The sequence below is a fragment of the Astyanax mexicanus genome, chromosome 7 (assembly GCF_023375975.1).
Source record: "Astyanax mexicanus isolate ESR-SI-001 chromosome 7, AstMex3_surface, whole genome shotgun sequence".
In the NCBI taxonomy this organism is placed as follows: domain Eukaryota; kingdom Metazoa; phylum Chordata; class Actinopteri; order Characiformes; family Acestrorhamphidae; genus Astyanax; species Astyanax mexicanus.
In genome coordinates this window covers 29,656,628-29,677,427 of record NC_064414.1, presented here as the reverse complement: position 1 = coordinate 29,677,427, position 20,800 = coordinate 29,656,628, and the positions used below count along the sequence as shown (strand labels likewise).

The 20,800-nt window shown below is 39.9% G+C and overlaps 1 protein-coding gene across 18 annotated transcripts in view; it reads left to right on the top strand.

Annotated features, from left to right (window-relative positions):
• Positions 1–690: 690 nt before the first annotated feature.
• kcnma1a (potassium large conductance calcium-activated channel, subfamily M, alpha member 1a) overlaps positions 691–20,800 on the top strand; it is a 258,450-nt gene continuing 238,340 nt past the window's right edge. For 7 of the 18 annotated variants that reach the window (XM_022684870.2, XM_022684862.2, XM_022684855.2 and 4 more), the window contains exon 1: positions 694–1,826. In XM_022684870.2, the coding sequence (XP_022540591.2) occupies positions 1,536–1,826 (291 nt within the window). In that variant the 5' untranslated portion in view covers positions 694–1,535. Of the gene's footprint in view, positions 1,827–20,800 lie in introns of all 18 variants that reach the window. The other 11 variants (XM_022684873.2, XM_022684869.2, XM_049481013.1 and 8 more) reach the window with 5 other exon arrangements.

The window sequence follows — 20,800 nt, the reverse complement described above, 5'->3', positions numbered from 1 at the left end:
AGTTTGTGCTCGAAAAACCTCCAATGTGGCTGAATAAAAAAAATTCTGCCAGGAATAGTAGGCCAAAGGTCCTCCACAGAGATTTGAAAGACTCATTGCCAGTTATTGGTAAAGCTTGATTGCAGTTGTTGGTGCCAAGGGTGGGGCAAAACACTTTTTCACACAGGGCTAGATTGGATAGTGTTTTTTTATTTTAATAAATAAAATGATCATTTAAAAAGCGTTTTTATACTACCTCAGGTTATTTTTTATATTAAAGTTTGTTTGATATTCATATCGAATTAAATTATATACAATGATATTATTAGTCATTTTTGTGTTAATATATTTTTAGTTTGTTTGCAATTTGAAGCAATTTGTGGTTAATTTCTGTGTGTGTGTATGTGTTGTAGGCAGCAGTGGTGAAACCCCCTCTGTCACCCTCAGAGCTGTGAGATAACAGCTTCAGCTTGTTTTCATGCGCTGAGGAGGCCTATAGCGCCGTGCTGCGTGTCTCCAGCTCTACAGGAGGAGGATACAACGCACACACACACACACACACACACATAAACACACACACAGACACGGTGCCAGCAGGGTCCGGTTTGGATGTGAAAAGCGAGGGGAATGAGCGAGAGGAGTAGCGCCTCTGGACGGTTTGTCCGTGTTTGATGGTGATGACTCGACTCCGCCTTCCTACCTGTAAATCTGCCCAGCAGTGTGTGGGCTGAGAGAGAGAGAGAGAGAGAGAGAGAGAGACAGAGAGAGACTGACTGTGACTGAGGGCAGAGAGAGACTGTGACTGAGGGAAAAGAGAGAGAGACTGACTGTGACTTAGGAGAGAGAGAGAGAGAGAGCGCGAGGACATAGACAGACAGACACGCGCACCAGATCAGCTGTCACCGCGCGAGCGCCAACCGTTAGCTACTGCTGGACCAGCGCTGTTGGCGTTTACCTCTCGCACCAGCCGCCCCGCAAACGAGCAGCGACGCTGAAGACCCCCTCTGCCAGCCCGAAGACCACCGCTACCGCGCCGAGGGGCGGTAAATAGCGAGCTAAGTTGGCGCTGAGGAGAGAGAGAGAGGTGTTTTAGAGAGAGGGGACGGGGAGCCCGGAGACCGTATCGACCGAGCTCAGAGACGCGTGCGGAGATGCGTAGCTGTGTGGGGGCTTAGCGCTTAGCTCCCGTCGTTTGGAAGTTTTTTTAATTCTTTTTTTCGCACAAAAACATAGAAATTGTCGTCAAAATGAAACCGTAAGGCGCTGCTGGTGCTGTGGGGGATTTAGCTAAATGTCTCTCGCGGAGGCGCGCAGCCTCGCTCCTTCTCTAGCGGTCGCCAGCAGTTTTGGCTAAAAACAAAACAGCAGCAGTAGCGAGCTCGACCTACGCGCGCGTCGTCGGGGCTGGGGAGGAGGAATTCGGCTAGAGAGCGAGCGCCGGAGGAGAAGAAAGAGAAAGAGGAGGAGGAGGAAAATAAGGGAAGAAGGGCTAGTTGAAGCAATATGGCTGATGGCCGGGGTTGGGGGCGCTGGCAGCAGCTCTCCAGAGCTTCTTCATGCTAGCTGTGGCAGATGGCAACGTTTCCTATGGCAGCAGCGGCGGCTCTAGAATGAGTAATAATATCAACTACAATAAAAACCCGGACTCCTCTGTCTCTATCTCCAAGATGGACGTGATCATCCCGTTCTCATCAGACGTACCGTGTGACAACAATGGTCAGCGCATGTGGTGGGCTTTCCTCGCCTCCTCCATGGTGACGTTTTTCGGGGGTCTCTTCATCATCCTCTTGTGGAGGACCCTCAAGTACCTGTGGACCGTCTGCTGCCACTGTAACATCAAAAACAAGGTAACTAGCAAACTAAGCCTTTCCCTGGTTTGTCCCCTGCTGAAAAACACAGACTGGTCAGTTAAAGATGGTTAAGATGGTTTTACACCAGTATAGGGTTTGTTTTTCTGAGTTGGTTGATGCTAGTAACCTGACTTAAAGCTTAACAAACAGGAGCTATGACCAAGATTTGACTGAACAGCATCACCAAGCTGGTTGACCAGCATTAACAAGCTATGTAACAAGCACTGTTTTGGTCAACAGCTGATTTGCCAGCTATCTTACCAGTAACTAATTATATGGTGTTTCCATTTGTGTTGGTTGATGCTTTAGTTGGTCTACCAAAACAACCAGCTTGACCAGTATGACCCAATCTGGTTGACTAGCATTAGCAGCATCATCACCACGATGATTGACAAAAAACTCTATCACCAAGCTTTTTCTGAACAGCATCACCAAGCTGGTTGACCAGCATTACCAAGCTAGATATTTAGTGTAACAAGCACTGTTTTGGTCAACAGCTGGTTCACCAGCTTGCTTCCCAGTAACTAACTATAGGGTATGTTTCCATTTGAGTTAGTTGGTGCTTTAGTTTGTTCTACTAGAATAACCAACTTGACTAAGCTTAACACCAACCAGTATGACCCAATCTGATCAGCATGACCAGCATCATCACCACAGTGACTGACAAACAAATTGTGTGACCAAGATTTGACTGAACAGCATCACCAAGCTGGTTGACCAGTATTACCAAGCTAGATATTAAATGCAACTAGCACTATAGTGATCAAGAGCTGGTTTACCAGCTAACTTACCAGTATCTAGATGGTATGTTTTCCTTCGAGTTGATTGATGCTTTAGCTAGGCTTCAAGAAGTTTAACCCCAACCAGTATGAGCAGGCTTGGCCAATCTGGTTGACCAGCTTGACCAAACTCAACCAAAATCAAATGCAGCTAGCACTATGTTGGTCAACAGCTGTATAATCTGCATTCTTAGCAATATAAGGTATGGTTTTCAACTTCCTTAACCATCAAAGGGCAGCTTAGACTCAAAACCATCTACAAGAAAAAAACTATTGAGCTGGATTTTTCACCAGGGTCTTCTTCTATTTTGCTGTTGTTTATTATCAGCTGCACATGAGAATGCCCCCATTCATACTTGCTGTTGTTGGGAAGATGACTCTGAGGCCTTTGCCAAAGCTTAGCTAGCTAACACATTTTTAGGCTGTATTTTAGTCCTTGGACAAAGCCCCTACCTTGTTACCTGAGATGCGTTTTTTAGTGCATCACTGTGTTTGGTCAGCTTGTTTACTGTAGGGTGTATATCTTCAGTAAATATGTGGATGATGTGGAAGGAGACAAAACCTACTACTACTACTACTTTATGCAACATCTAATCTGTTATGTTCTTCACAAGGCAGTTTCAGTGTCAGCTTGCAGTGTCAGAAAGCTCTGTGTGCATCCCTGGTCTGTTGGTTTGTGTAAAAGGGAGTGTGGATGTGGAATTATGCCCACCGTATGGCACGGTGGAATTACAATGCAGTATTTACACAGATATCAGGGAATGTTGGGACAGCTTGCGGTCAAAAAACATATTGCAGAGAGCTGCTGTGTTGACCTACATAAGAATGTATGAAAGACAAACGGTTTAAGTAGGCTGAAGCTCCTCCTCCTCTATCACGTATTTGGTAGGGTGGGTTTATGGAATCCCCCCATTTATATGTGAAGCATGATGTTGAATTGTGTGTATGTGTGTGTTTTTTAATAGAAAAAAAACAGGGTAAAACAGGGAACAGGGAAAAGGCCCTTTGGTAAGGTCATGCTGTCAGAGTCGACGGTGGGAAAAGCCGCGATGGGCTGTGTGAAAGAAGGGGGCTTCGCTCACATGCATCGTGCTCCTGCATAATGACGTATAGTGATCTCAGCAGCAGGCTGCAAACAGGCCCGTCACCGTGTAGGCTATAGTCGTATATAGGGATTCACACAGCTGTTGCCTTCAGTAAAAGTGGTCAGCCGTCCATACGAAGGCATTATGCCGCGTCTAATCCGCAGAAGGAAACAGGCCTGCTTTTGGAAGCAAGCAGTTTCCATTCTCCATTTATTCTCATTCATTCATTTTGATGCTAGATATTTAAAATGGACAATAATGTGTAAAGTGGGTAATGTCTATTAATTTTTAAGCGATTAGCTGTCTAAATACACTGTCTATTGCAAGAAATTAGATACAAACCATTTATATTCCATTCATATTTTCATTTTTATTATTTTCATCCTTTAATTTTGGTAATGAGTTAGTTATTAACAATAATCTTTAATTGGATGCTGAAATACAGAGGAAGATGAAGACAATTATATTTAAAAATGTGTTTTATCAAATCTTAAAAGAAAATACTAAAATAATCTGGCTGAGTTGAGAGAGGGGGTTCAGTGGGTTGCTTGGTCAACCATTTAAACATTATTTTTGTGCTAAGATGCTTTTGGAAAACCCAGACAAACTGAGAAACTGACTATATTTTCTCAAAATAAAGCACAACAATAAGAATAAATACAACAATATTGCTGCAGAATTAGTCATTTTTATGTATATCCACTTGTTTTATGTATATCCACATGTCTCCTCAAGGAAACCCAGGATTATGTGCAGTTTTCATCCAGTACCTGGTTTGGCTGATCAGTAATTAATTAAGTACAATCTAAACTTAATGACAAATTGTAACATTACACACACAGTATATCAGACATTCTTCTGAAAAGTTCAGTCTTCTATACTTGCTCATGCTCATATACAAAGAGCAATACAATCTTCAAAAGCATTAAAGGAGGTAGTAAGCAGTTCAAAAACTGGATTTATCTCGAAGGATGTGAACACAATAAAAAAAATTATATGGCTAAAAATGTCAGATTTCTTGCTGTCCACACTGCTGCATATATTACACATCTGTGTCACGTGTGATAAAAAGATCAGATTTGGGCCAGTTTTACCTGCTGTGTGTGAGCATATATTTAGATTAAAGCTAAAAGTAATTTAGCTTCCATGTTCAACCCATCCTTTTGAGAAAGGTGAAATTGCTTTTACTTTATCCCCCTCCCCCAACCCCTGCCAGTTCAGGGGATTGAACTCATAACCTTCTGGTAATAGACTCACTTCTCTAACTTAGCACGTAACAAGCTTCACATATTTTGTTACTGGGTAAATGGTTTTCATTTTGGACACATACGTCCAAATTCAAGGAGAATCCCATCCCAACTACCATCTGGTGTTGGAAGCCTGAACAGTTAGTTAGCTTGCTGTGAGCAGCTCAGAGCATGTCTAAACTCTTTCCTTCTCTTGAAATGTTGTTCAAATTATGTGGAGTTATGTGACGATATGTGTTGTAATGCCTCAGTGTTTATCTGGATTCAGACTGCACTCGCCTGTATTCAGATAGCTGAGTGTGTCACACTTGTTATTTATTTAAATGCAAAGGGTTAATGACGTCCGTGAAGTCTCCAGTCTTCATTACCTTTTAATTACCTACATGAACAAGCGTTCTGACAGAGCAAGCAGCCCATCCGAAACTGACACCCGCACCTCTGCCTCTTCTGATGGAAGTTGTTCAAACACAATCAGGCTGAATGTCTGTGTGGTTTGCAAAAGGGAACACTTGAGTTAAAAACCTTCCATCAGTTCGCTCAGGCTTATTGAGGACTCAGATCCGTCTTGCAGATGCAGATGACACATTTCATTCAGTTCGTAATTTGGCTGCGCTTTCGCTCGGTAATTGTGTGTTTGATGGAAACCCGCGACTGGGCCATTAACTATGCAAGCCATGTCTCACCAGATCCAGTTTCCAGGAAGACATGAAAATGGCGGTGGGGAGGATAATCGCGGGCACTGGTGTGTTTCCTGGAGGGAGGAGAGTCTGGCAGGGTGACTTTGTGCCGAGGCTTTGACACTGGGGTGCAGGGCAGGGGGTGCTGCTTGTTAGGAGCATTAGGAGGCTGAAATGCGATCTGCAGTGCAGCTGACTGGGAAGGGCAGGTTTTCTTGGCATGGCACTAGTAATGGCTGGCAGGCTGCTGGAGGTATCCACTGCTCAGATGAGCGGTGAGAAAGATCCTGTGGCATGTCCTCATCATAACTTTGCTGGATTTGTCATATATAGAGCTGGCTGTGCTGAAATGAGGGCTGCTGTGTCTGCATGGCTTGGTTCTCATGACCTAATAAAGGTGTTGCGTTCTGGACTCAAGGTGGAGTGGGCTTGAAAGTCACATTTCTTTGCCCTCTGTGCTCTAAAGCTGAAGCTATGAGGCTAATGTAGCTAACTATGAGTGTCAATGTAATGCGTGTTCACATTACAAGCCTCATTAATCAATTCAGTGTTTTTGCTCAGTTTTGATCTGGATATCTTTATGTATCTGTCTAAAATATGAATGAATCTGTCTCTGAAATGTGTGCATGCAGAAAGGCACATTAAAATCCGATTTGACCATTCACATTCATGTCACATGCTTATAAAGATTGAATGTATATTCAGTCTATAACCACATTTAAAAGTGATTCAAATCTGATTCATTTGTAAAACTAAAAAAAGCAAGCTTCAGATTGCATACATGTCTAGGCAGGTATTCATTGCCATAAAGCAGAGTTAAGAGTGTAGACTGGACCATAAATATAACAGCATTAGCTATTTTAGACCTGTTTCACTGTGCTGAATGTAATGTATTGTAAGGTCTGGATGGATAATGAGGCTCGTCATGTTTATGCTGTTGTTTACTTTCATTTTAGCCTAGTGTGACATGGAGGGCAGAGTGATGTATCGTTAGCTCATCATGCTCTAGGCCATTCACTTTATTAGAATACACTGGGGAAATACGTGATGCATTGCACTTACCTGCCACACATGCATGTATTACATTAGCACAGTTTAACTTTTTATATGCTAATTTACTATGTTGTATTCCTGTAAAATTACTATGCATTTTAGTGGCTGTTTTCTGTTCATGTGTGTCCATCCTTCATTCATATATAATAAATATATAATCCCTGTCCAAAAAGCCAATAGCAACGGAAAATGTGATACCCAGTAGAAAGCAAGACAATCCTCTTCCGTTTCACAGTATTTTTGTTTATTTGCATTTATTTTATCTGCTTTTACCGAAGACTTTAGCACAGTCCTGACTGCAGTGACAGAATCTGAAAATAGATAAAGCAATAAGTATAGCTATATTTATTTATTTATTATTTTATATTATTAATTAATTATTTATTAATTATATTATATGTATGTATAATAATAAAGGACATTACATTGTTGTAATGTGTTATACATGAATTTGTATTTAATTTCTTGTCTGGTTATTTGGCTAATGTTTTTTTTATCTAATAATTTCCCTGTGGACGTTTGTAGCAGTGTTTAAACTGTAACTGAAAATGACAGATTGTCTTAAGGGCAGTTATTACTTGTAAGTTGTCAAATAAGTAAAAAAAAGCTCCTGATTTTTCCCTCTAGTTATTTCTACCTTGAAATGCTCTGTTGCATTACTCAATTTTCATTTTTGACAAATAACATGAAGCTGTTTTCTAACAGAATGATTGTTCCTTGAAATAAGCTTTGCTCCCCAATCAGCGGTTTTATCCTGGGGGGGTTATAGTGAATACTTTCTGCCTGAAGCTTGAAATCCTCTCAGACCTGCTGCAGTTCGATGCAGCCGAGTTCTGTTTTTCCTACAGCGTCTATATTAAGTGAGTACAGATATTCCTGTGTTCGAGGGCTGAGGTTTATTTGTCTTTAATGCAGATGGGCTTGCAGAGATGCATTCCGAGTGTGTTTGTAATGTGTGTGTGCCCTCTCGTGCTTGGCAACGCGCCGGCTGCCTTTGAGCCGACAGGCGAACTGCACACACCCAAAGATCAGCTGTCCCTCTCTCTCTAACTCCTCCACAGTGAGTCCAGTACACAGTCTTTGGGCACTGAGTGTCTGTAGTGGGGACTTGCTTTACTTTTTGCCTATGGTTACATAGTTCTTAAGAAAAAATTACCAAATATAATTTCTTGAATCCATATGTATCCATGTGTATATATATTGAGTTCAGTGAAGTAACTGTAGGTCCATAATGTTTCATAGTCATTAATACATCCTAATTAGTGACACTGCGGTTGTGTGCAGCACAGTTTGCTTCAAATATTGTTTACACACTATTTACAGTTAGTATTCTGTTCAGTTTGAGGGCAGTTTAAAGTGCTTGCAGTGTTTCTCAGAACAGTATGCCCACACAATCTAGGCTAACTTTGTTCAAGTTAAAAGATAGAAGCTGTACAGAGCTAGGATAGTAATGTTAGCTAAGGCTAGAATTTGTTGTTTACCAAAACACTGTTTGCTTTTTTTATTTATTTCCCTCACATCCTATGTATTGTAGCTTTTAGTGTCTTGATATAGCTTTAAATGAATGTAGTGCTGTCAAAATGTTGCATGGCATGCTGTGGTGTGCTGAGGAATCTGAACAGTACTCAGAGTCATAAAGTGCAGTTGTGTGATGGGCTTTATGCTACAATGCTACAACAGCTTTTTAACTGTTAAATTTATGTAATTTAAATTAAATTTACAGAAAGTATAATTCATAATTTTACCTGCTGTATGTTGCAGTTACAGCATCTACTTTAGAGGTCCACTAGAAGTTTTTTTTTTTTTTCCACTAGAAGTTGGAACATGGCTATGAGTATTTGATTACATTCAGCATGTGATGGAGTGATGAGTGCTGGGGAACCACTTAGAAAAAGTGAAGCCATTTGTGCTTTCCAGGACTCTTGATTACAATGATGGGCCCAATGTTTAGATGAATACCCTAGTCAGGAACCAACCAATCCATTTTTCTGATGTTTTGTGCAAAGTTTGTTTAACTTCAGTCAACAATGTGCTTCCTCCCAGTCACATGAAGCCTGCCATTTCATCTTGATGGACTGCTGCATATGCAACATTATTAGACACACTTGGAGCAGAGCGCTAATTAAAGTTCTGTTATATGATAGCACATGGGGGTGACTTTACCCACCCCAAGAGGTCAGTTGTGGATGTTAAGGGCTGTGGCATCATCTTTTTGGGGACTGAGCCAGTGATCTCACATCAAGCTAATGAATGGGTCATTTGGATGCCCATCTTATAGAGTTTAGTTTTCACATACTTTTCACATTCTTCACATTTCACTTAATCAGAAATATTTGCGGAACATTTTAGAAAATGCTCATTACCATTGTTGATATTAGTGTAATAAGTAGATTTGTGTTGTAGTGCTGAAGACAGGCCTCATTTTGTGTTGTGACATTTGTGTGTGTGGCCTGTGGACTAGCTGTTAGACTGAGTTCCTGCTGCTGTGACAGCCATGGAGCTTTCACATTTCATGCGTGGTTGATGACGTTGTTGTCTGGTATGAGCATGCAGTGAAGCCAGAGCAGAACATGAGCAGCTTCCACTCTGAACCGTGAGCAGTCAGCACACTGATATGGCCTCTTTTATGTTTGTGCTTAAAGTTCCCTAAATGTCATTTTAATCAACGTTGATTATTAGGGATACACTGTAATTTTGGTCCGAAACCGATACCAAAAAAAAGAAGAATTTGTCTGAATACTTAATACCAAACACTGAACACGTTTTTTTTTACAGGTTTTCATTAATTTTGCTGCTTTTTTCAGCACTACGTTCATTAAATAGCCTAAATGAGTTGCATAGAAAAAGCAATTAAAAAACTACAATTAAAATTGTAACACTAAACCTTTTCAATATACCAGATGTTGAGATTTGATTTAATCAAAAACATTGTTGTTTGTTATCACATCTTTTTTTACTTATTTTTCTTTTTGCATTTTTGGCAGCCCAATACTTTTGGTTGACAAATATTCAGTGCATCCCTTTATATCATTTTTATAGGTGATATTTGGTGATAACAAAAGCCTGTTGTAATTTTAAAATGTATTAAAATCATTAAATGCATTTTATCATATAACCGCTTACATTTTTCATCAGAAACTTCTTTGTTTGGTACAGATGATTCAATCTTTTCAATCATTTACTTTATTATTTTGCTTATTCGGCCGCATACTTTTTTTTTGCATCCCAATATATTATTAGTAGTTTGTAGTTTGTGATAACAAAACCATGATGTAATTTGAGAGCTGTAATGTAAATGCATTTAATTATGTAACCACATAATCAATAATGTAATTCTATATTAAAAATATAGTACCGGTAATATCTCTACTAAAAGGTTATTAAAAGCCAACTTGTTGATGATGCATAATGTGAAAATACAGCTCCGAACCCCCCGCTGCTCTGCTGTCATGCTGTTATGTCTTCGTTTGCTTGTCCCTGCACTATTAATAGGACGGCGACACCCCAGGAAAGGTTGCAGAGGAAAGCTATGGCTGACTCTGAGAAAGAGCTCGGGGGAGGGTTTCCTCACAGTAGGGCCAGCCAGCTAGGGCTAAGCCCCTGATCCAGGAGCAGGGCCCACTGGCAGGGGAAAACCATTAACATCCTCAGTTTCAGGCCGAGCAGGCGGGCTGCAAGGCTGAGATAGTGCAGCAGCTAGGCCTGGAGCTCAGCACGGCCGGTCCGGAGCCTGAGACCTGCACTGGCTTCTGTCAGAAGGAAGCTTTTCCACAGATCCAGCAATTTGCACAAGTGTCTCCGTAAACCCCTGGCTAATTTGAACTGAAGCTATGAGCTCAGTTGGATGGATTGTCAAGTGTTTCTTTTTCATTGTTTCTAATTAACCTCATTGCACGGTTGCTGTGAAGGACAATCGGATTGAGACTGGTTTGCAGTAGCTGAAGTAATGACTTGTTTATTGGCTGACCCATTGATCTTTTTAAGTGAATCGTAAACTCACAGGACCGTCTGGAGGCTTTGGTGCGTGCCATCATGTTTTTTTAAAACCTTGAAGGTTTGTATCTGGACCTATAATTTTACTGCATAATCTCGAACCTACATAACATAAATAATAGTTTTAGTATAGCTAGAGAAAACAATGTAAGCTGTGCAGGAATACTCTAATTTCCCTTGCACTAGTGCCAGTACTTGTGAGGTACTCCTAAAGGGACGTGTGAGGGTTAGGTTGGAATGGCTGTAGACATAAAAAAATCTGACCTAATTCTGGTTCCAGGGATCACTTGATGTCAACATCTTCCAATGCAATCAGATTTAGCTCAGATCTAAACAAAGAAAACATTCTCAATGACAAGCATTGTCCTTTAGATGCCAAGCGTCAGGGGATAGCAGTGTAGAAATTTATTGTGAGGTGTTATCCGGTGTTATTGGCTTGTTAGTGGGTGACAGGTGGATGGCACATACAATTTCTGAAGTTGTGTGTATTTTGGGGTCATTTAAAATTACTTAAAAATGCTGGAGGCATAAATCACATTTAATACTTCAGCTTCCATAGTACATGAGACACAATACCAGTTACTCTCCAAATTACATAGCATATCAGTTTATTTGACAGTAGTTCATTCATGCAGGACCATAAAGATAACAACATAAATAGAATAACAAAAACCTGGTTTGTCTGAATTGTCTCAGCCCAGAGTTTAAGGGGTTAATATCCATGATTCTGATTTTTGAAAATTTGTCCTTCATTTTCTTCCAAATAGATGCACTGAGATGAGCTGTTTCATTTGGCTCATGAGCTCAGCCTCGTGGTGCTAATTCCAGCATTTTCTTCAGCATTTTTCCTCATGCCTTCCCTCTTGTGTCACCACACATCAAAAAAGCGAAGCGAGAAGAGAGGCAGCGCTCACGCCTCGAGTGCTCCCAGCTCGGGTTTTGGAAACGCTCTTCATCTGAAACGTCCCAAATATTCCGCTATTGTGGAGATGAAAAGTGGCCTAAGCCTGCAGGGGGGGCAGGCAGAGCCCTGGAGCTGGAAAGGCGGCGGTTCAGAAGCTGATTTGGCCACGGCCGGCCCCTCGGCCCCGCTGGAGGAGCGGCGGGCGCTGATTGGCTCACATCACATTGAGCTTAACATCATAATTGGAGCTTTGAGCGGAGTGCAGTGATGCAGTGAGCTGGAGGAGAGGAGAAGTGCTGGCTGTAGAGGACGTTCTAGTGACCTTCAGGGACGTGGGCTGCTGCTGCTTTTCTGCTGCTCACTCATGTGCTTCTGTCTCCCCTGTGTGCACAGACGCTAATAACAGGTTGTGGTGCTGATGGCAGGAAATGTTAATAACCTGTTTGGCTCGGAGCGCACACTAAAACGCATCAGTGTGATGAGATGGAACTGTTTCTCTGGGTCTTTAAAGGTTAAGTGTTGGGCTGCTGAAGCTTTAAGAATGCACACTTGTTTTTTATTTGCTTTCTTTTGATGCCTGTGTTTTGGCCTGCAGCACGTTGTGTAATGCTTTCTAGATGGGCCGCATTCCTCTGTTCTCCTTCCTTTCTTACCTGGATTGGTTCTGTTGGCTAAATAAAGAGATTTTGTTTGGCTTTATTTTATGAAGAGCCTCCGGGGCTGCAGCATGGTTATGTGAACATAGAATTAGAGTTGGCAAGATGATAATATAATTTTTTTAATGAAATTAACAATATGCTTTTTTTAAGCATATTGAAGAACTTAAAGAACATTGACCCAACTAGGGCTGCACATAAATATGTGTGCGACTTATATGTAGATTATTTTTTCTATTAGTCAATGAATATTTCTGCTATGCCTTCAATCGCTGCTTGCTTTGGGTACGGCTTCTGTTTCTAGGTTTTGTTATTGCTTAAAAATGATAGAAACAGCTGGACATGGGATTTAAATACCTTTAAATATCTAGAATGTGAAATGCAAACCTATGTAATCTGTTGTGTTTGGGCACTTTTGGTGACCAAGCTGAGTGTAAACTGATTGTGTGAATTTAGAGTCAAAAATGTTTTGTCTGCATTTTGATTGGCAATGTCAATTATATTTAATTACAGAGAGAGTAAAAATCATGTTTAATTGGATTATGTACACCAAGCTTAAATAAAAATCATTACGCACAAAAAGTATTTGAGTAGCAGTTTTTAAGAATCCTGCAAATAGGCCTGGACAATAATTCGATATCGGTATTTATCGCGATAAGAAATGTTTCAATAACGGTGATATCAGTTTTGTGGTATATCGATATGTATTATTTACAGAATCACGGACAGGCGTTTTTTACTGGCGTCAGCTCGCCGCAGAGCTCAACACAGCCCCCGTAGCTGGGCTACGTCAGTGCGTGATGACGTAACCACACAGGCACGTAGCCAAATAGGCTAGGCTAGGCAAGGCTAGGTTAAAATTGCTAGGCTCGGATCCGCTTCGCTACGCAGCAAAAATGTTTCGCGCTGGCCAAACGGAGCCGGGACGAGCGGATCCAAGGCTAAGGTAGACTCGGTTCGGTCGGCCGCGGGTCCGCTCGCTCGGCCGCGGGTCCGCTCGCTCGGCCGCGGGTCCTCGAGGCCGCACGCGAGTCCGCTCGCTCGGCCGCGGGTCCTCGAGGCCGGCTCGCTCGGCCGTGGGTCCTCGAGGCCGGCCGCGGGTCCGCTCGCTCGGCCGCGGGTACGCTTCCTTGCCGCTTTGCTGCAAATTATGCCGGAGAGTGCAGCCGACCAGCAGCGGTAATGTTAATACATCTAATCTGTTCCACCACTTCAAGCAACTCCACTACATACAATATTTTTCTTATAACGTTACTGACTGAAGCACTTTTACAGCTTATGTTGTAACTTTTAAGTTATTCATAGTTGATAAAGCCTGTAGGTTTGTTTATTTGACGGGAAAATCTTGTCGCTTTATTTATAAAGGCTTCTTGTATTCTATATCCTAGTTGAAACACTTTTTGTTTTAATCTGTTAAATTTGTTCACAAAGAATAAGAAGCTCGGCCTCTGTTGTAATTTAAAGTTATTTTTATAATGTAATAGTTATATAGGCTTATGTTTGACAGGGATGTCATGTTATTATTTTGCTATATGCAAATAATATTGAGCATTGATTTATTTTGACTACTTTTATTTCTAAAGTATTAAAGTTTTTGTGAAAGGAGGTTTCAAAGGCTCTAATTAAATTTTCTGACAGTAGTAGGTACAGATTTCCGATAGATAGATAGATAGATAGATAGATAGAAGTGCATATAATGAGGGTATCTGATGCCAGCCATACAAAAGTGCAAATACACAGTTACATAATAATTTAAATTCGTAGTGCTGCAGGGATTGCACGGCTTCTTAGCAGTTTTCTGAGGCCTATTTAAGTATTTATATCGATATCGAAATTATATCGTATCGACCGAAATTTAAGGAATATATCGTGATATAAATTTTGGCCATATCGTCCAGCACTACCTGCAAAACATGTAGTGTAAAAACATTGCGATAAATAATTTGCATCGTGAAAATGTCATTAAACATTTTGATATAATATTTTTGCCATATCGGCCAGCTCTAGAATGAATCCTTTTTAAAAGTAAGCAGAGGCTTGGAAAGATAGGCTGTCATGTTCCCTATAAATGACAGGCTGTGTCGACAACATGTACAGATGCTGTACGGTGGAGCTCGAGTTCACTGTGAACGCCTCATTAAAAATAGATGATAATACAGTGGCACGTTTGTTTGCTGACGGACGCTGGCATTCAGAGAACACAAAGTATTAATCAGTCGATAGTCTCAGCACGATTGGGTTTCACTGCCGACCCTCGGGGGAACGGAGAGGGAACACCTGCTTATAGTTACATAGGAAAAAGTGTTCAGAGTGGGACAGATTAGCTTTAGTGTCAGTATACAGCCAATCCCACTCTCCTTATAGAATGAAATTGTTTAATTAAAGACTGGATTATTTTTAAACTACCCGTTTGATTTTAGTTATTCTCCTACTGTGCTAAATTTACTTGATATTTTACTTCTTTTCGTAGTTCTTAGTTTTCCAGAATGTGTTACTCACCAAGGGCCCTAAAATTATAGGGATGGCATGTCTTTTCAGCATAATCAAGTTATTAATTAAGAAAATAAGTTATTGTGCATAAGATGACCTTGCCCACTGACAGCAAGTGCTGTGTCCCAAACTGCAAATTTAAACACTAAATTGTGTGCTAAGAATAGTGCAGTGACATTAGAGGTGCATTAATATAGAAAGTAAAAACGTATAGAAGTGTGCAGTTCACAGCCTATACATGGAGTAATCGATTAGTTGGTTTGATTAATTAAGTAATTGGAAAGATAACTTTAGACCAAAAAAAGATTAGTCAATTATTTTAATTGACTAATCTATTTTTCAGTTTTTTTCTGGAGTTTTAAACAAAATTCAAAATAGTGTAGTAGATTAATTAATTATTTTAATTGATTACTTAGAAAGATAATAAATTGAGTAATTGATCAAAAAAATAATAATTCAATGCAGCCCTAATCATAATTTGCTTTTTGTTTTATAAAAATAGTACATTTTTACAACTCTCACCTTTTAACTCTGTTGTAGGCCCAATAAAAAAAGAAAAACTAATTTCTTTTTTCTTTTGCATCCAAATGGCAAGTGAACTTAATATAAGAAAAAGCAATACTTTACTTTTGGGTAAAACAAAGTTTCAACAACAGTTTAACAACATTTTCAATTTGCAATTCATCTTTGTAATCTAGTGTACTGGCTAGTAAACGACCTCTTATCTTCATATTAGTTAAGCCTTAAAAATACATTCCGACTAGTTAGTAAGATTTATTCTTATTAATATTATTATTATAATTATTTATTGTTTGGCAGCACAACAAATTTATTGTATATTTATAAAAAAATGTGTTTTATTTGTTTACTTTTCATTAGTGTTCCTCTTTTGAGTTTGCTTTGTAGAGCTCTGCAACCAAAGTTCTACAGTAGATTTCATGCCCGAAAAGGAAGGTAATATCATATTTATTCACTTGTGTGCTTTTTCTCCCAAAACACTTTCAAGATTCTTTTTCTTAGGGTAAATCTGTGAAAACAAAGCTATTTTATCATAGGGACTAATAAAAGTCTGACAAATGATTTGAATGCACACATCCATATACATGTTATTGTATAGACTCCCTCACAGAACTACCTGAGGCTCTGAGAATTTGTGATGTGTAAATGAATACTTCTTGCAAGTCAATTCGTGTTGGTTGAATGTCTGGATTCGTCTTTATGGGCTTTGAAATGCTGAAGGGAATTGCTCTTCCTTCCAGTGTTTGTGCAGCGTTGTCATGTTCCTGCATACTGATGCCCTACATCTGACCGCCAGCCTTGCCATCACCGTTCACAATCTCCTGCTCACTTGATGGGGCTGGGCTGCGCCGCGGCGCTGGGCTTGTTAGCATTCAGCCGCTCCCCCCACATCTAAAGTGCAAAATGCATTAGCTTCGCTCGAGCATTGCGAGAGTGTTAAGTCTCGCAGTTTGGATGGGATGCATAATACATGACTGTTTCCAGCCTCAGTTATTCTGCTGAAATTCAGAGCTTCAGCACCACGGAGAGCTCCACCGGATCCGCTCTCCAAAAGCTGCAGGGTTTCAGCACGGCTCACAATTCAGAAAATGCACGCCGGCTCCCACTGTGCTACTCTGCTGATGAAAGAACACCGCCAGGATGGGATTTATTTAGGAAATATTCAAAATATCTGTTTTAGCAAATATCAGACAGTGCAAATATTATGGATGGCATGAGCACTGCTGTGAAAGCAAGTCTCGAGGACCTTGAATGCTTGGCTGTGAACACAAACATACACATTTTATGCCAGCCAATGCAGTGTTTATGTGTATATATACATAGTAGGGCTGTGTATTATATATCTACATACAGGGGTTATGATTCAATATATCACGATATGTTGTCATGTATAACATACTAACATCTGAATAATATTTTAAAGAAAAAACTTTTCTTTTTATGTGATCATAACAGTGGGATCTAACAGTGGGTTGGGTTTAAACAAAACATAAAATGAAGCACATTTTGACCAATCTTTTCATCTACACTATACTGTGATTTTGAAAATTGACATAGTATTGCAAAACTAAATATGGTGATACTTTGAAATGTGAGTATTTTCTTATACCCCTAATACACAGGGCTTCAGGATTATGGAATAAAATTGCATGACATAAAGAATTTGATTAATGTTGAATATTTAATTAAGGGTCAGATTTACATTTAAAATGAATTAGCATTTGTTAGTTTGCAATTTATTAAAATTCTGGTTACTAGTCTTTCTCATACTAGGCCAACACTACATGATAATCAGCAATCACTAAAGGTGATGTCCCAATGTGATACCTGTCCTGAACAGTTATCCTCCCAGATCATTCTGTGCTATTAGATTTGTTAAATCCAATGTTTGCACCTTCTAACTTGTCTAATTGCAGTTGCAGTATCGTAAATGGTCAACAGGTGTCTAAGACATACAGGGTCAAAAATATGTATACACCCACTGAGATGATTCATTTAGAGGTGCTTAAGGGCAACTTGCTAAAACACATCTAACCAAATATTAGTTGGTCTGTATGCATGTTGTGACCTTTTTGACCCTGTGTTGATTTCAGAAAATGCCCCAGGAATTAAAACATTTTCTCTTAACTTCTTTTTGTTTTATTAAAGATGTTTACTGTACACTTATTCACATAAATCACTGAAAGCCCAATTTTGCCACTACATTCATAAAATGATATTACATGACATTTGTATGGATTTTTTACACATAAGCTGTGTTCCAAAGCCTAGGCTGCAAGCAAGGTATGGTGGGTCCGCAGCAGGACTGTCCTGTGAAATAGAACATCTTAATACCTTATTGGTCACACTAATGGAAAAGTTAAAGAATGCTGTGTGGTATCTCCTCAAAAGCCTAAAACTTTACATTTTAATTTAGAATATTTCTTCATTTGTGACAGCACTGCACTAACAAAAAGTTGAGAACAGATATGCTTAATTCCTGTCTGAGAAACCGCCTTATTCAGATTGCTAATTTAACACTAAGTGTTGATTTAAAGCTGGTAAATTTGCTCTATAAATGACATTACTGATAAAACCAATAATTAATCTGTTACAACATAGTACAATATGTCTTTATTGTTTTTGTGGGCTTTTTGATTGCATTAACCCTGAAGATTCTCTGTCCAGACTTTCTGCTGTGATGATTCAGAAGGATTTAAAAAATTGAGCAGTATTATCTTCTATCCTGATGTCAGGATAGTAACTAAATAATAGGGAAGACTCTTACGCTGGTTAAACATGATGCATGATGGTTAAACCTCCCTTGCGAGTGAGGAGTGGGGTTTGGAGTGGTTTGAATGGTATGCAGTAGTGTGGAGTTATGATTGCAAGACTGTTTTGCATGAGAGAAATAATGACCCTGCTCTTTCTGTTCAGTGGAAGATAATGACTTCCAGCATGTGCTCAGGCTACAGCCCAACATCAAAGCCCTCTCTTCGTCACCGCTCACTGTTTAAAGCTGTGCCGCAATATGCGCTGTAACACAGATGATAAAATAATTTGATTGATAGGAGCAGCAATTTTTGCTCTCTGCTCCTGAATGTCCTTGTGCTGTGAGCAGAGCATGGCTCGCATTTGAATGCACAGTCCGTATCAGAGATAGTTTTGTGTTATATAAGTGTGTTTGTAGGAGCCGTGATCTGGAATGGCTATGGTTCGGGGTGTAAAATTGCACAGTGGATCGATCTGGGAGAGGGAGTGATTCATCTGTATTGATCTTGGAATGCTAGAACTGATTGAGATTGATTACCAAAGTAACAATTGTAATAAAAAAATGGACATTCCAAGCAGTGCAATCAATTAAAAACTATATTACTTTTACGCCTTCAAGTTTCTTCAGAAGCTCTCTTATTTGCCATTGCATTTGTTTTAACCATTGTTATAAGAAGCCTGTACTCAACCCAACTGGGTGCATCTTATTGTACATAATTTTGTCCTGTCTTTAAAAAAAGTGCATTTTTGGATGAATAGTAAATGTGTGTGCTAATTAGTTTTGTGTCTTTCATTGCGAATTAACATTTGCTCATCAAAGCTGCATCCAAAAAAGAACAGTGTTTTTATTCAGTGTAAATTCACAGTGGCGCAACAGTCTAAATACAACCCTTTCAACATTTAGAAGCTGAGTATTTTGCACATCTCTAAGTATATGTTTATCATTGCATTTTATTACAGAGTGTGTAATTAGTACCGTTTAACTTGATGAAGTGGAGTACATTTTGAATAAGAATGACTGTATTTAAATAACAGTAGTGTGTAATTAGTGTTTTTTTAAAATCTGATGCTACTACTGCATTTTGTCTGCATGACAAAATATGATGATAAATATTGTGTATTGTCAAAATGTGTTTAAATATTGTGATTATTTTTTTTTTTCCCATACGGTCTAGTTCTAAATACGAAGCACAAACTTGCAAGTCCCAGTAGTTTTTGTGGCTCATATGTGAATTATATATTGTTGGCTTAACTGATATTTATATCTAAAAATCTGTGAATTAACTTTAGACTATGGCTCAGTCTCATTTCTAATTTGTATCCCTACCACTTGGTTTCAAGTTTAACTCTTCCCCTTGAAACGGAGTAATTTCTAACAAGCAAAATACTTGTGGGTTTCTTTGGATGCCTGAGCCGCCATCTTGCCAGTGATTTCTCATTCTTCTGTTTGGAGTGTGCCTCAAAAAAATCTCAGTTTGAAGGGCCATGTATCCTAACAAAAATTAAGACACTCTGCCCCTAGGGTAAGTGGAAAGGACGATATTTATTTTAGAACAATACATTAACTCAGAAACACTATTTAATCAAATACTTCACCATTTTAATTTGGCATGTCTTTAATTTTAATTACAGTGTGGTAACGTTGTTAGCTGTTTATCATGGTTAGTGGAGTTTGAGGGCCACACAGCTGCTCTGCTGAGCATTGTCTCAAACCAGCACGACTGCCAGTAGATAAGTGCTGGCTCACATCCAAAAGTCCAGCTTGCTCTCTCTCTCTCTCTTTCTCTCTCTCTTTCTCTTTCTTATGTTCTTTCTTTCCTCCTGCCTCTCTTGCTCGCTGTCCAGCACTAGCAGCAGTAAGTCCCATTGCTAAATCCCACTCACGTCAGTTCTCTTGTCATTCCTCTGCAGGACTACCTGTTTTCCTATTTTGGGCCGAGTTTCCAGTCTCCGGGAATAGCAGGCTGTGACTCAGGTCTGGGAGACTGCGGCTCCTGCCTCTCAGCCTTTGACCTCCATAAATAGGGTCAGGGTCAGAGTTGTTCTGGGTCACCCGGAGAAATTAGCCAGTTGCTCTCGAGTGACAGCACAGGCGTGTGCTTTTCACACCATAAACTGGGCTAGGCGTCGAGGAGCCGCTAAGCTGACTCTAGGGACCAGCCAAGAAATTGTAGCACGCTCTTTAATTACTTGGTGGACGCTGCATTCGATTGTGTTTCCTGTCCGTCAAGCTCTCGTCCGACGTTCAGCTGACTGATTTTCCACTTCGGCCTGTTTAAAAATACATTCAGAGTGTTAACCCTGAAGAAACCACTGTTATTGCTGTGTTTGTAGGCAGACGAGGAGATCAGAAGTTGATGGAAAGTTTACTTTAATCATAATTTTGCCCTGTTTTTTTTCCAACTGGAACAAACTGAAAGATGTCAAAAGTGCAGACTCAATCCTACAATGCATGTTGAAAAATTATATTTTAAAATTATATTTAATTCCATAAAACGTTCCTCATTGTCAAAATTCAAACATGTTATGTGCATCATTATCTGTAGTACATAGCATCATCAAAAGATTTAGAGAAACTGGGGAGATCTTAGTGGCCAAAGGACAAGGCTGGCGGACATCCTTGGATGCTGGTGATCTTGGGGCCTCAGGCAGCAGTGCATTAAAACAGACTGCTTGAAGTCAGAAATACTGAGGGCCTGAAGATCACCAGCATCCAATAATAACCATCAGCCTTTTCTCTTGTTCACAGAGATTTCTCCAGTTTCTCTGAATCTTTTGATAATGCTATGCACTGTATATTATGTGAGTTATCAGCAA